The 15,232-nt window shown below is 41.4% G+C and overlaps 1 protein-coding gene across 1 annotated transcript; it reads left to right on the top strand.

Annotated features, from left to right (window-relative positions):
• The first annotated feature begins 202 nt into the window (after positions 1-202).
• On the top strand, positions 203-14,651 carry LOC119722665. The gene is made up of 4 exons (XM_038192905.1): positions 203-306; positions 9,636-9,887; positions 10,980-11,114; positions 11,879-14,651. The coding sequence occupies exons 2-4, from the start codon at positions 9,707-9,709 to the stop codon at positions 13,612-13,614; spliced, it is 2,052 nt and encodes a 683-aa protein (XP_038048833.1). The 5' UTR covers positions 203-306; positions 9,636-9,706; the 3' UTR covers positions 13,615-14,651.
• Positions 14,652-15,232: the final 581 nt, after the last annotated feature.

Raw genomic sequence — 15,232 nt, forward strand, 5'->3', positions numbered from 1 at the left:
CAACACAATTTAAATGTCAATAACAATTATTAAGTGAAATTTGAATTAACAAATAATCAAAAAAGGAATATCTTCGACGGTTAAAGAGTTCAAGGAATGTAGTTTTTTTTACAATCACCCCTACAAATATAAGTGGTTTTTCCGCTCGTCAACACGCGTACGTGAATTCGTAAAGAGTTGCTGGTACCCGCACTGAATAATTGCGCTCTTTCATACCAAGGTTTACCACCTAATTAAATACCCACAAAATTCGTGAAGGAAAAATCATTGTGGGCACGCTTTCGTGGCCAGATGCTGTAAATTCCGGTAAGTAATACTACATTTCCTTGTCAGTTTGACCCATTCATACATTTTTGCAACAGCACCGGGTAAACGTTATTCCGATTTAGTTCATTAAACTTGAATACGGGTATAATTTTCACGAATTCACGCTATTTTGGGGGGTTGGCTGGTTGGTCATGTTGGTGTTGAGAGTCGAATAATTTTGGGTGGACATGTTCCGTGATCTCTACAGTGCATTCCTGTTACTAAATTCATGTGTGTGCCTATGCATATTATGTGTGTTCCCAGTGTTACTTCTAGAATTAAGTATTGCCTGTGTCATCGACCAAACTCGTGTTGTTGGATGGAACGCCGCTGAAAATAAGCTAGTGTGGTATTCCAACACAACAGAGGTTGTCTTGTCATGCTTGTTCGGGTGAAATTGGGACGGCTTTCGAGCAGAAACAAACACAATGGCATTCATATTCTGGAAAAAAATGTTGCAACCTGACACCACTTTTTTCTTCGTAGTTATCATCAGACCCCCTAACATGACGGGTCCTGTTTTGACCGCCTGCATTCAATTTGCGTTGGACAACGCGCGCGCACTGCAAGCGTTACCTGCGCCAATCATGATGACTCAACGATATATCATCGCAAAGAAGATCAGTCATTGCAAAAATGATGATAAAACATGAATCTGGGACTGAGAAACATTTCCAATTTTGTTGGGAAATACTAAGAAAGTTTTCTTGACTCTCCATAGACTTTGTACACAACCGCTGAAGTGGCGTCAGGTTGCATCATATTTTCCCATATTCCTGTAATCTGCTTGAGACTGTTGAGTTCATGGGTCATAATACTCGTGCTTTCCACTGAGCGTGCATCAACTTTGCCAAAGTACATTGCCGGCTGTTGCCTGTCAAAGTGTCATTCAGTAATCATCTGTCTGAAATACGCCCACATGCGCGCTTTTCACTAAAATTGAATGACAGGCAACAAGCTGGGTGTTTGTGAAAATACCGGTTTAAAGTTTTGTTGATTTGCCCTGATTGGGGCACTAGTACGACCAACCAAAGACAAGATTCGAAAAAAGGAGTTCTAGCGCCCCAGTTACTGGGTCTAGTAACAAAACCATCTTTCCCAAACATAAAAATGGAACGCTAAAGGTCCTAAATGCCTCCCGAACCCTCTACCTTGAATTTTCACCAAATACACGCAGTACACACCCGCATCGCATGCACTACAATCTAGTACTTGAGAACCACTGATGTGATCTCCATATAAGGAAATGTGTTGAGCACACGGCGTGCTGCACACTATTGAAACTTTTGCTCAAAACATGGAGTAAAAATGGTCGAACTAAATTGTTGGAAAATTGTCAACTTTTTCAACTTTTTTTTATGGTGTTACACTGAAATAGTATTGTGATGGAGCAAAACTGCTTGGGTATGGTGGTTGATAAAAGCCCATAACAGGCTTTAAACCACATGTTTATAACTGTTTCATGACACTTTTATCCCTCAGTCAATAAGTTGTTTACATAAATACTGATTAAATGCACAATGGGTACACGTCTGTCAACAGTGATAGTGTAGTTTTATCTGAAAACTAAATGTAAGTGATGAATTACAAACATTCATTGTACATGTACATGTACTAGCGATTATGTAGTGTACGTTTTTGTACATGTATGCATGTACAGCTTACATGTTTTTTTTGTTTACGGACTTCCTATTTCAAACACCATTTATCATCAGACATATCAGTAGTGTAATCAGACTGTCAAGGATCCATATAGTCAGAAGATGACAGTTGCATGTTGCACGTGTACAATAGAACAAAAATATGTACAATGTATACATGTTACAATACATGCTAGTAGCTATCCTAGAAGTGAGCTATCCTAGAATCATAAATGCTTTAAAAAAACAAGTACCCTGGTATTATCCTAGTGCAGAGCAGGACTTTTGTACCCCTGTATCTAATTTGAAAATTCTTTATCACAAAAATTTCTATTATAGCTTCATACCGGTACTATAATGAATTTTTAAGTTTCTTGTAGGGATTTCTTTTCTCTTTTTCTGTAAAATAATAATGTTTTGAACATTGTTTTGGAGAAGGATAGAAGTAATTGTCCCATGCATGCAAGTTTCCTGAACTGAAACGAGGCTACGCATTGTCAGTCTTTTTTGCCTGTTAAGAAGTGAATGATTACAAAATACTGAAAAAAATACTTTGAATTATGAAATTATTACTTTGAATAACACAAGTTAAATGATTTTTTTATGTCATAAACAGTGAAATCAACACCTTGAATGAAAATATTACTCTGAATAATAAATTGGATTCAGATTAATATACCTGGGGAAAGTAAACTTTGCATACATGTACGAGACTTGAAAGATTTCACAATGTGCCATACTGAGTCTGTACTCTGAGCCCGGCTTATGATTCATTTCCAGGCTTCTGAGGGCCCAAATCCTAAATATAACCCTCGGTCCGTGTCAGGCTGTCTAGTAATCTATCCAGGATATGAAATCACTGCCTGGGTAACTAGTTCATCTTTAGACAGGAATAGAAACGGTGATGGTGTGTGGATACATGGGTGTATATGTACATGTACGTGTACGTGCGCACTGGTGAGATCATTAAAGAGTTACTCTGTGGACTGGACCCTAACCCACCTCACTCCTCCAAAATCCTCCTGGCGGTTTTGGAGGATTCTAGAGGATTGAGGATGCATGGTGATTGAATCAAATGAGGATTCTGGAGGATTGAGGATGAATGGTGATTGAAGCACATGAGGATTTTGGAGGATTGAGGATGAATGGTGATTGAAGCACATGAGGATTTTGGAGGATTGAGGATGAATGGTGATTGAAGCACAAGAGGATTTTGGAGGATTGAGGATGAATGCATTTTGAGGCAGGACTGTCTGATGATTTTGAAGGATTTGGCATTGGTTATCCTTCATTTAAACACGAGTGCAAAGTTTTGGGATGAGGAGGATTAAGGATGAATGCATTTTGAGGCAGGACTGTCTGACAATTTGAAAAATTTAGGCGGAGTTGCAAAATTTTGGAGGATTTTGGAGGATTGAGGATGGTTGTAAGCAACAAGGGCCTAGGGGGTTAGGGTTAACCGTTATTATGAGGGCGAGGGCACACTTCAATTCTTTTTGGTAGGTACATGAGTTTTTGGGTACATGTATGCACTCTGTGCATAAACAGTAGATAGCTTTGTGAACATTTTCAAAAGCCCAAGTGGGAGGGAACATGCAGTCCGCATTTGGTACAAGGTGACCCTACACCCACTTATTTTATTCTGCACACACCATACATTTGACAATTGTTGACTGCTGTCATGGCTGTGATGTTTTAAACACCGGAGGGGTGCATAGCACCCAAGGCGAAGCCGAGGGTGCTATGCGCCCCTCGGGGGTTCAAAACGTAATGTCCCACATCACAGCTGTCGACAATTGTTTTGTAATACCTCTGTCTTGGATTCTTTGGATTTTGATGTAAAAATCACGAAAACAAATAGCACTTACGTGTAAACACAACAATCATAACAATCGAATAGCAACTTGCATGCATGTCGCGTGCTTGAAACAGCTGATCGTCTGCTAGTTCGCTGCCCACACTCATGTGTGAAATCATGGTGAAAATAGCGTTGGTACCGACGATACAAGCGTTTCACACCGTACGTATCGTACACGTGTACAACTACAAAGTCATAGCACACTCCCTGTGGGATATCACGTACCGTGGGATATCACGTACCTGATATCCCTCAAGTGTGCCATGACTTTTTATAAATTTAACACGTGATAGTTCTAGTCTAATGAAAATACAGTATTCAAGACAGAGGTATAACAAGTACAGTTGTAGCATCTTCACGTGAGCATCAGGCATCATCAGCAATGCGTTCAAATGTCCCTCCAAGTGGTCTCCCCCAACTCTCACACTAACCGTTCAGAGAGTACTTGTGCACTGAGTGAGTCCATAGACCATCAAAACATGTAAACCTAGACCTGATGCACAGGTCTACATGTATGCTTTTACGTCGTGTGTTTCTGGGCCCGAACTCTGTGTCCTGTAGCCGCCATCTTTATGCAGATCGCGTCATGTGACTACTTCCTTTGTGCATTTGTTGAGCTCACGATTATGTTCTTTGTGCATTTAAATTTGGGGTAAAAAAAATGCAGGCTTATGTCCAGTCTAGGTTTATTAAAGCCGGCCTCAGGTCGACCCACAATTTGCTTGCACCACGACAGAACCGTTGGCATCAAGCACAAAAATTATGCTCAGGTCACAAAACTGAGAAATCGTGTGATTGTTGCGGAACACGTCGCAGAAGTTGAAATATTTCTACTCTTGCGCCTGTTGATGTTTTTTGAGCACCGGTTGATGCCGATCATCTTAATATCGTCACAGTTTACACTCAGGTCGCAAAAAATGGGCGACTGAGTTGTTCCCGACGGTCGTAGCTCAGGCACAGCTTGATCCTGAAAAGTCAGTCGCCGACTGATTGGTGTCGTCGCAAGGTCGACCTGCGGCTGGCTTTAGATGTCTATTATGTCATGGACTTAAACACAGACCATAATTACTGAGACAGTGCTCCTTCAACCAAAAGGATTTTTCCAATTAGCCTAAATTCCAAGTTGCATGTACCCTCAAATTTGAGAAAACATGTGGTATGCATGTCACGCGAGTGTGGAACTGAGTCGGTAATGCTTAAAATTGTGGCTGTCGGGGGGGGGGGGGGGGGGGGGGGCAAAGTCAGATCTTGGCCATCGAGTGACGAAAAATTATGAAACTCTGTACATTGTCAGAATTTTATGTTTTTGGTATCAAAAGATGCGCAAGGTTTGAGGCTAAAAAGTCAGAAAAGCTTGGGTCGGGAATTTTGGGGTTTTTTGCAAGGGTATCGCAGAAAAAGTTGAGGGGGGGGGCAGATCCCCCCTCCCCCCCCCCCCCCCCCCCCCCGGACCTTTTAGGGTTAATATAGTTTCTTCTTTGCAAGAATTGAAGTAAAGTTGTAATCATCCTGTAAAGGAACAAACATATTTGTGCATCTTTATATTCTTCACTGAAAATTGACACTCTCCCCCTCCCTCACATGTTAGAATTCATGAAAGAGTAGAGTAGACAGATGGCAAATAAACTTTGCACAGAAGAGCCTGACATTTCAGAAGTGAACAAAACAGTAACCTTTGCTGGTTGGCTGGGGAACAATTGAAATCTATACCTTCAACGGTGTTTGTGGAAAAAAATTCCAGTTAATAGAACTCTTCACATTGTCTCATTGCACTTTGCAAAGGCAGACTATTTGAGAAAAGGGCAGTTGATATGGTTGACAAATTCTGTGTATATATTTATAGTTTTTCCATTTATTATAAAAAACAAATATATTTAAGTGTACAATATCAGTGTCCGTTTGAAAAACAAAAATAATTCCCTAATGTCTGATTCACAGTATAATCAGAATGAATGAGTATGAAAAACACTGCTCCAGATTTAGAACAACGAAAAAGATACTTAACAAACATGTGGAGATTGAATAGCATTCATAGGTTTGCACTTCGTGAATATTTATAGGTGCGTTCAAATTTATGACACAGCTGGTGCAATAAAATGCACCTGTTATTTGACGTATTGTATAATTTTGTGAAGTTATTATTGAGTTGCAGGTGAAGTAGGCCCTATGTAAAAAAAAGAAGCCTACTGATAAAGATGAAAGTGCATAGTTGAAAGGTAATTTAGACCTGTCAATCACTTTCAATGCATCAGTCGACTAATATTGATGAATCAAGGGGTACTTAACTCTACACAAGCTTGTAAATTGTAATGGCCTCATGAACACTATCATTAAGTCAGCTGCATAAGTGAACTCCCCTAAGGCAGTGAAATGCAATGTGAGCCACTTGAGTATTCAAGGCATGTAAGGTCGCCACCTCAAGTAGTTTGCAATGCTGGGGGAGTAGTGCTTTCAGAGAAATAATGTATTCTCTGATTGCGCTACTCATCAGTGGAACCTGTAAATTCTGGGTTAACTACATGTACATAGCTGGGTATTAATTGTAACCTAGCACATAATGCATTTGTTGTCAGTTGTACTAGGGTAAGATAAAATATGCATCTTCTTAGGCGAAGTAAAACAAAATTGTTTCTCGTCCCCACCCGCTTCCTTTTTGGAGGCCGCCTGGATTTTTTTAATTATTTTTTATTTTTGAAAAATGCAGTAAAAAAAAACACCGAAAAAGTCCACAGATTCATCGGAAAATAAATACCAATACCAATACAACTCTAAATGACACTGTAAATATGTCCAGTTCTCTTGTCCAACTTGTCTTTCATTTTAAAAGTGTCTTTGAGCAGTGGAAACACCAATGGTTGCAGGAAATTTTAAAATGGCGGCCATCTTGAAAAAATAAAAAATAAAAAACCCCTCTTCCTAGTTTTTTTCAAAAACCCGGACAAGAAACATGGTTTTTTTTATTCGGCCTTATCAAAAGCAGATGTTCTTTAAATCAGAAATTATGAGAAAATGCACTGTATCATTCACACTTAGACAAGCTGGACTGAACACTTTATCTGCACTGATCAAAATTATGTTGAATGTGCATGACATCTGCAATCTTGGGCATAACAACCCATTACTTTGCCCTGTAAAACTATCAATGTACTGAATTGTTGGTACCATCAGTGTATGGTTGTAATGTAAACAAAAGACTTGCTGGCATTTTTAAGCCCATCATGACAGTTGCATCATTACTGGTTTAGGCTGATAATTAAACTTACATGTATGGTAATACATGTATGCAGTATCAAAATGGAAAGAATTTGCGATGGGACTGAACAACTTTAGACTGGTTAAGTGTTGTCTGTTTACTTACTGCAGATGTACATGTACGTGTATAGTACGTACGTTCGGCATACATGTACATGTACATTGTGTCTTTTGAGTATGATTATTCTACGTATGTATTTGTTCATGTACATACATACATAAAGATTCCAGCAATCCATTGGATGATGTACATAAATATCAAATTGATCATGCCTGTAAAAGCATTGAGATTGGCAGACATAAATTTGCCGTTGATTACAAAACCGAATTCCCATTATGATAGCCTCCAGATATGATAACGCTCTCGCTCACATATCCATTGCACCCTCTACACAAATGACTGAATGGCATTAGCATACCGGTCCCCCGAGGCCCTGTTGTCGTGACAACAGCTGACATGCACAGTTGCCATGGTAATCGGCAATCCATCCATTGAGCGGCGATTGCTCCACAGTAGCCGCCACCTCCCTACCCATCAAGTCAACCTGTGAATTATGGATTCACCGCCGGATTAATTTCCATAATTATTTCTTTCAAATGGAACGAGCGTTCCAGACGCGGGGACGAGTAATTTAACCGTCCAGCGTGTGAGATTGCTTAGCCACCTTCCAGTAATCTCGCATAGTCTAGACAGTTATTGAAAATAGACATAATTGAGTAGTTTTTTTCAGCAAAAATCTGTGCATGGATCATTACTAAACACAAATTATAGGCTATTAAAAGTTAAGTTGTGAATATTTTTTAAAAATTTAGAAATTGAACTAGTTTTGTAGGACACGTTTGGGTTGCTTTGGTGTCCTTGTTTCTCCCTGGATCACAGTTGCTGTTTGGACTTGTTCATCCCTTGAAAATCATGTTTGTTTACAGACCTTTGTACAACTCTAGTCAGGTGATGTATTTTGTGCAATGTTTCATCCCGAAAGTATGAAAATAATGAGACATCCCTTTTCGGTTGAATTTTTTGTAAAGTGCACTTTTTTGGACATTTAAACATAAGGGCACACCCTGTTCAGTTTAGGGTTGCTAACTTACTGTTCAAAATGGGAACCCTTATATTTGTTCACTGAAAATGTTTGTTGGTTTGTGCATCAAGTTTACTCGTTGACTTACTGTCGTAAACTAAAAGAAATCACCCAAATCACCCAAAACATGAAATTTGCCACAGCAAAAAAATCCAAAATTTCTTTTGTGCTGAATTAGCTTTAAAAATGAAATCTCCACCTGGAATGACATCACAGTTTTGCTCATGAATATGGAAATTAATATTCAGCATGAAAATAAAAAAGGCACCGAAATACCCTTTGCAAGGGAGATTTAGAATACAGTGAAATGGGACACAAAGGTGCACTTTCAGTGATTGCATTAGAACAACTCTATTTCATTGACTCTTTAAAGTCGTATGTACATGTATGGTACAAGTACTGCTGTGAAAGAAGTCCTCTTAAATTATGGTACCTTGTTGAACATTTTCTGAACTGTCTTGAGTTAATTGGAAGCATCACCACTATGGACCCACACAGGATATTTCTAATATTTGACAGGAAGTTGTGTGTCTGTTATTACCCTGTACATAGTACATGTACATGTACGCACATATTTTGGCAAAACTCCAAGCATTGACATTGTAAACTTCTATAAAACCATTCATGTTTAAAGGATGTGTACGTCAACAAGCTACAGTTCATTAAAAAATATGGATACATACATTTTAATTATATACATGTACCAATCTTCATCACAAATAAAGTGATGTTTTGAGGAAGTACAAGTACATGTACGTCAGTATTACCCTAAAAGTCAATTTAACAAAAAAGCATCCATCTTAGTAAAAGTAGAAATATGTAGAGCGTGAACTTCAAATGCTGTGCTAAATTTGATTAGATTTCCCTTTTTTTGCAAAGCATGAACCAGACTGACATGTTTGTCGTCTATCCCAAAAGCAAGAGTTGGCAGGGAAAAAAGGGAGTATTTTTAAAGGGGATACTTATTTTGTGTAAAATTGATACCCCATGAAAATTACTCAGCAGATACATGGAGGTCATCAGATTTTGCTGTCTGGTAACATAAAACGCAACTTGTTATCCACTACGGCATATATCGAACGCTACTGTCAATGTGAAATGTATATAATTTGTCGGGGGTGGGGGGGGGCAGATTTTGCCGCCCCCCCCCCCTTAGATCTCGGCCATCGAGTGTTGAACAATTTTGGAACTCGGTACATGCATAGAGCAACTTATCATGAACATACCCAAGAAATGTCATGACTATAGGTCAAAGGGTTTTAAAATTATGGCTAATTCATTATTCATATGTACGAATGGTAATTCTGCTCTGTGCACACGACGTATATGGGAAAATTCAGTTTTCACCAGAAAATTTTTTCAAGGCTATCCCGAAAAAAGTTGAGTGGGGGCGGATTACGCCCCCCCCCCCAGCCCTTTTAGGGTTAAGGGATCGGTCTCTTAAATATAGCCCCTGCAGTATAACCTCTGACCCTGTGACCTCTTCTTGACCCCCAGCTTGAAGCCTTCTCTATACATGCCACTAAGTCTACTCTTGCCACTTGTCTTGTGCTGCCTGTCGTAAAACCATGGCCACCGCTTCACCTGAGTCTCCCTGTCCAACTTCTTCCAGCAACAAGCGGAAGCGTTCCCCTAGTCCCGTGGGGGAGTCCTGCCCATCCTCCCCAGACGAGACTAGCGGGAGCCCGGCAGGAAGCTGCAGCAACTCCACTGGTCTGGCCGCGGATGCTGCACTAAAGGCTTCAAACGGTAACTAAACTGGGTAGTCTGTGGGGAAGGGAATCATAGCTAAAGGGGCCATGAAATGAATTTTTCTGAGGAACACATTTTGTACAACTGTCTACTCCTCTAAATGTATGAAAACTATTTGACATCCCTTTTTTGGTAATTTCATTGAAAAGTGCATATCTTTATAATGCATTTCAATAATTTCCAGGCTTTTGCAGACAACTGAGGGCGTTGTTGCTGTGATGTCATTTCAGGAAGACACTGTTCACTTTAGGGGTTTCCTGTTCAACTTTGCTCATGGAAAATATTTGTGAGAAAAGTTTACTCATTGGCTTAATGCCATGCTCTGACACAACAACAAATCACCAAAGAAAATGAAAAAACTTTACGACAGCAAAATATCCAAAATTCTGCCAACTTCTGGTGCTGAAATAGCTGTAACATTGGGGTTTCTGCCTGAAATGACATCACACTTTTTCTCATGAATATGGAAACTTGCATTAGCATAAAAACTAAAAATACACCAAAATACCCTTGAAAATGGCAAAGCGATACTATAAAATAAATAGTCACTTTCAGAATCTGCCACTTTCGACTTGGCGTCCTCCAATGTCGTTACAGTGCTGGGGACGGTGGCGGTAGGCGCATGCTGTAGCCGAAAGCTTCTGAAGGGATGCAGGATCACCCATGATGTCATTGCCCATCCCAATCATTTGCCGCAACACACGATCGAGGTGTGCAATGACATCAGGGGTGATCCTGCATTACTTCAGAAGCTTTCGGCCGCAGCATGCTCCTTCCGCCTCCATCTCCAGTGCTGTATCAACATTCTGAAAAAGTGAATATGTTCTTCGTATGGCATTTAAATCTCACCCCTTGCACAAAGCTAATGAGACTCGCTCCATAAAATTTGTTATGCCTTGTTTACATGATCTGAAATTTTGGTATAATTCCATTTGTAAACAACAGAGTTATGAAGAATCAAAAGTAAGGACATGTTTTTTTTTATACAGTACTGATGTATGAAATTGGCTTTTGCTCAGAAAATTTAGATTATGCAAACAATTTAGACTTTTAGTCTTAATTCAATGAAAACTCTTCTCTCCATGCTAGATTTTGCCAGGAGAAGTATTCTAGGACCCTCCAGGAAGAAGAAAAAGTGCGTTTCATTTGATGGGGTCACTGTCTTCTACTTCCGTCGTTCTCAGGGTTTCACCTCGGTACCCAGCCAAGGGGGCTCAACTCTAGGTGAGTAATAATGAAAGCTCTCTGTACATTCTGGATATAGTTTTCTCTATGGCCTCCATGTGCAAACAGTAGATAGCGTTATGTGACCACTTTCGACAGCTCCAGGGAGGGGAGATACACTGTGTGCTCATACTGGTACCCATGCAGATGGTGCGAAGAATGCTCGAATAATGTTATTCCGAATGTGCACAAAACCACATTCGTTGGTGTGTTCGAATGTCCATCCAAGTGGTCTCCCCAACTGCGTAATCATCGAGGTACCTTGGAATCCGGTGACCAGAATTAGAAGCTTTTACTGCGTCTGTGTCATGTGAGGTGCACGTGCATTTTGGTATTCCTCTTGGTTGAAGGAGCCAGGGTTGCGTGCATACTACCTGAGCCCGACTGGCGCGAGCCTTGCGCCACCGTAGAAATGGCTGCCGCCGGATTTGTCTGTACAGATCCATAAAAGATTGTATTCATATGGTGGTATTTGTCATAGCGTAGCAGCATTCTACTGTATACGCTCCGTACACAAGTTTTCCCGTCAATTGTAAGAAAGAGAAGTTGGGGGAGACCACTGGGAGAGACATTCAAACGCATTGCTGAAGACCCCTGACGCTCATACGAAGACACTATGGTTTTGTGCACATTCAGAATAAAATAAGTCATGCGTGATGTGCATTGTTATATTTGGAGTACAGTTTGGGATTGTTCTCTAATTTGTTTTTTGAAAAGTTGGTATTTACTTGACAATTTTTCTTCTTCTTTTTTGTTGTTGTCAGGAATGCTGCCCAAACATGAGTTGAAGAAGTCCTTCAGCCTGTGTGACTATTCCAAAGAGCAAGAGCGACTTCACCGCGTCATCCTGAAGAGGCAGCTGATTGAGAAGCGACAGCAGCAGTTTCTGGAGAACGGAGCCGCCGAGCTGGCCGAGGAGATCTCCGAGGAAGAGATCGAGGATGAACTCAGCAGCATCAACGTCTCGGATTATTACTTCTTGCAGCCCATCCCGACCAAGCAGCGGCGGGCCCTGCTGCGCATCGCCGGAGTCAAAAAGGTGGACAACGTGGAGAAAGTGGACCTGAAGAAGATCCGGGTCTCGCGGGAGAGCTGCGGCTGTGACTGCAGGAACGTCTGCAACCCGGCGACGTGTGCCTGCGCCCAGGCCGGCATCAAGTGTCAGGTGGACCGGTTGTCCTTCCCGTGCGGCTGCACCAAGGAAGGCTGCGGCAATTCTGAGGGAAGGGTGGAGTTCAATCCCGTCCGCGTTCGGACACATTTCCTTCACACCATCATGAGATTGGATGCCGACAGAGACTCCAACGGCGGAGAGGGACCGAGCAGCAGCGATGGTGGTGAGGAGGCGCCTAACGGAATGCTCAGAACATCCGAGGAGTACACCATGTTGGCATCCTGCACCAAACCGTGCTGTGACAACTCAACAACGGTGGGGGATAACTCGGCCACAGGGTACACCAACTCCTTAAACCAATACAACAATGGCCAAATGGCTTGCGCTACCATAGTGGAAGGCCACCACTTGTTCCCCAACCAATATGGTGGTCGCGGTGTCGAGGGTAATATTCCCGTAGAGGTCAAGCAGCATCTGAATGTGCAGGACCTTATTCCACGCATGCTGCACTACAACGATTCCGATGAGACCCTATTGAACCATCACCACCATGTTGGTCTCGGCTGCACTAATGATCCCGTCCCCTCCCTGGCCACCTACCCCCACTCAGACGACAGTATATTGACCTCCAGCTCCGATGCCAGCTCCAACGACAGCTATCATTATAACCAGTGCAACGAGTTTGCTTTCAAGGAATCTCCAACCTACGCTGAAATAAGCAAAGCCTCTGACATGTGCGTCAGCAGCGCAGCCGACACTAGCTTCACAGAGGTCCCTACCAACAAGCTGAGTACATTAGACGAAAGCTCCGATTTACACTTGGGATTGCCCTTGTGCAGTAGCAGCACGTTCACCGATCTCAATGCCCACATTACTACCTTTTCAGGTAATTTTGGTAATAACGTCGTCCGCCAACCCGCACCCTCCATCACAAGCAGTCCTGGCAGCTATGACAATGGTATGATCATGGACTCCAGCGTGAGCCAAACGGAGCCGTGCCATTTTGACAAGGGTGCCGTTTCCTCGACATCACTGGACTCCACGCCCTGCACCACCACAAGCAGTTACACCATCCTGAGTGCGCTGAATGCCATTGACCCCCTGGATGAGACAGAGTTGGCCACAAGCAAGATCAGCACGGTGGCTGTGTCCATGGGGGACACGTTCAACCATGCCACCGTCAATCACTCGGAGTTCCACGAGTTGCAGAATTGCAGCAGCGCCGAGGCGGTTGTGTCAGGTATGGTCCGAGTAAATTGTCCGGATGTGAAGCTCACACCGAATGATACTAATGGAGAGGAACAACCAATCCACTGCTTTGATTCCGTCAACAAAATGGAGGATCAAAACAAAGATGAAATGGTCCACTCTGCTCAATTGATTTGAAGCCCAAACAACTCAAGTGTTCACTCCCGTTGTTTTCCTTTGAAGTCTAAAGTTCGGGTTTTAAACTAAGGTTAGCCGTGTAGGCAAAGAAATGCAATATGATTTTGTTTTCTATTGAGCAAACCTTACCACCAGCATTGTTCAAAGTGGTCACAATGCATTTATTACATGTAGGTGGTGCTTATACTCCTTAACAGAAATGTTTTAATTGTGTCCAGTGTGCCCAATGACCATTTCGTGTCATAGGAACCAGATTTATACTACATGGCCAACCAAATTGCCAAATATTGCCATACAAGCCACTTACGTGTTATGAGCAGTTGCCTATATTGTAACACAACTCTTTACTTGTTTTTATGTGTTTCTTTTTGTTTATCTTAATTGTCGACAAAATTATAACTTAAGTTGAAATAAGATACCGGTAACTATAGTCTAAAAACACGCAAGACTAACTTAATACAGAATGTTCTAAGACACAATGACGAGATTTCTAAACCAAGTCTGATTAATTCTGATTACGATGTAAATTTACAGGCATGATATTTGAAGGCTGCCATTTTCTTATTTAAATTAATATAAAGTATACGTGTATACACTGAAAAGTGTAATCTCAAATTTGTTTATACCTATTTTTTTTCCCATAACAATGCATATTTAAAACAGTTTAACAATTCCAAACAATATATGCACAATCCAACGTGCACAGTGAATGGGGAAATCAGCTGTCTGCCTCATTGAAAAATTCGGATATAAACATTTTGGGCATGTGGACCTTGGATGCATTGATAATACTTGGAATGGACCCAATGCGTAGCGGCCATCGTAGAGGGCATCTTTTGTTATTTGTATTCAGTAACAATGAACGCACACAATATATTGCCCTTCAAGATGGCTGCTACACATAATGTCTATAGGTTTGGGTTTGTACTGAATACACACTACTTAAAAGTGTCTGTTCAGTTCAGTTCAGGGTCATGATGGGTGGCATGGGTGGCTTGTGCGTAAAGCGCTCGCCTCTCACCAAGGTGACCACGGTTCGAATCCTGGCTGCGGATCGCATGTGAGTAGAGTTGTGCGTTGGCTTTCTCCTGTGCCACGTGGGTTTTTCTCCGGGCCCTCCAATTTTCCTCTCTCCGGAAAAATCAAACACTTTCGATCTCAGGCTGTGCTCCGTGGTCATATATGGCAGCCATAGGTGCCTTTACGTGCCAGCGGCCTGACCACGTTGTAGCCGCGTCCTTCGCAATTCAGCATACCAGCTGCGAGTAAGGATGATTAGCCTCCCAAATTATTATCATTACAATGTAGGGACAAGTTGGGTAAGTTAAAAAGGGATCGTTTTCCTTCATGATTAATTTTGTGGATTTGTGTACATGTACGTACGTAAGATGTAAATTGTACGGTTGTTAAGTCTCTGTATAGATTTAGACCAAAAAAAGGTACACTTGAATAGCAAAGAAGTATTTTACGTACATATCTCATGGATCATGCTATGTGAAATGTAAAGAAAAAAAATCTAGTAGCAACTTTGTGTCATTTCTAAACTTGTTGAGTATTTTTCATAGCCAGATTGTATGGGCCCATGTGTGTGTGTGCTGACCTGTAAAAGTATTACACT

This window comes from Patiria miniata, unplaced genomic scaffold (assembly GCF_015706575.1).
Source record: "Patiria miniata isolate m_02_andy unplaced genomic scaffold, ASM1570657v1 HiC_scaffold_16, whole genome shotgun sequence".
Classification (NCBI taxonomy): Eukaryota; Metazoa; Echinodermata; class Asteroidea; order Valvatida; family Asterinidae; genus Patiria; species Patiria miniata.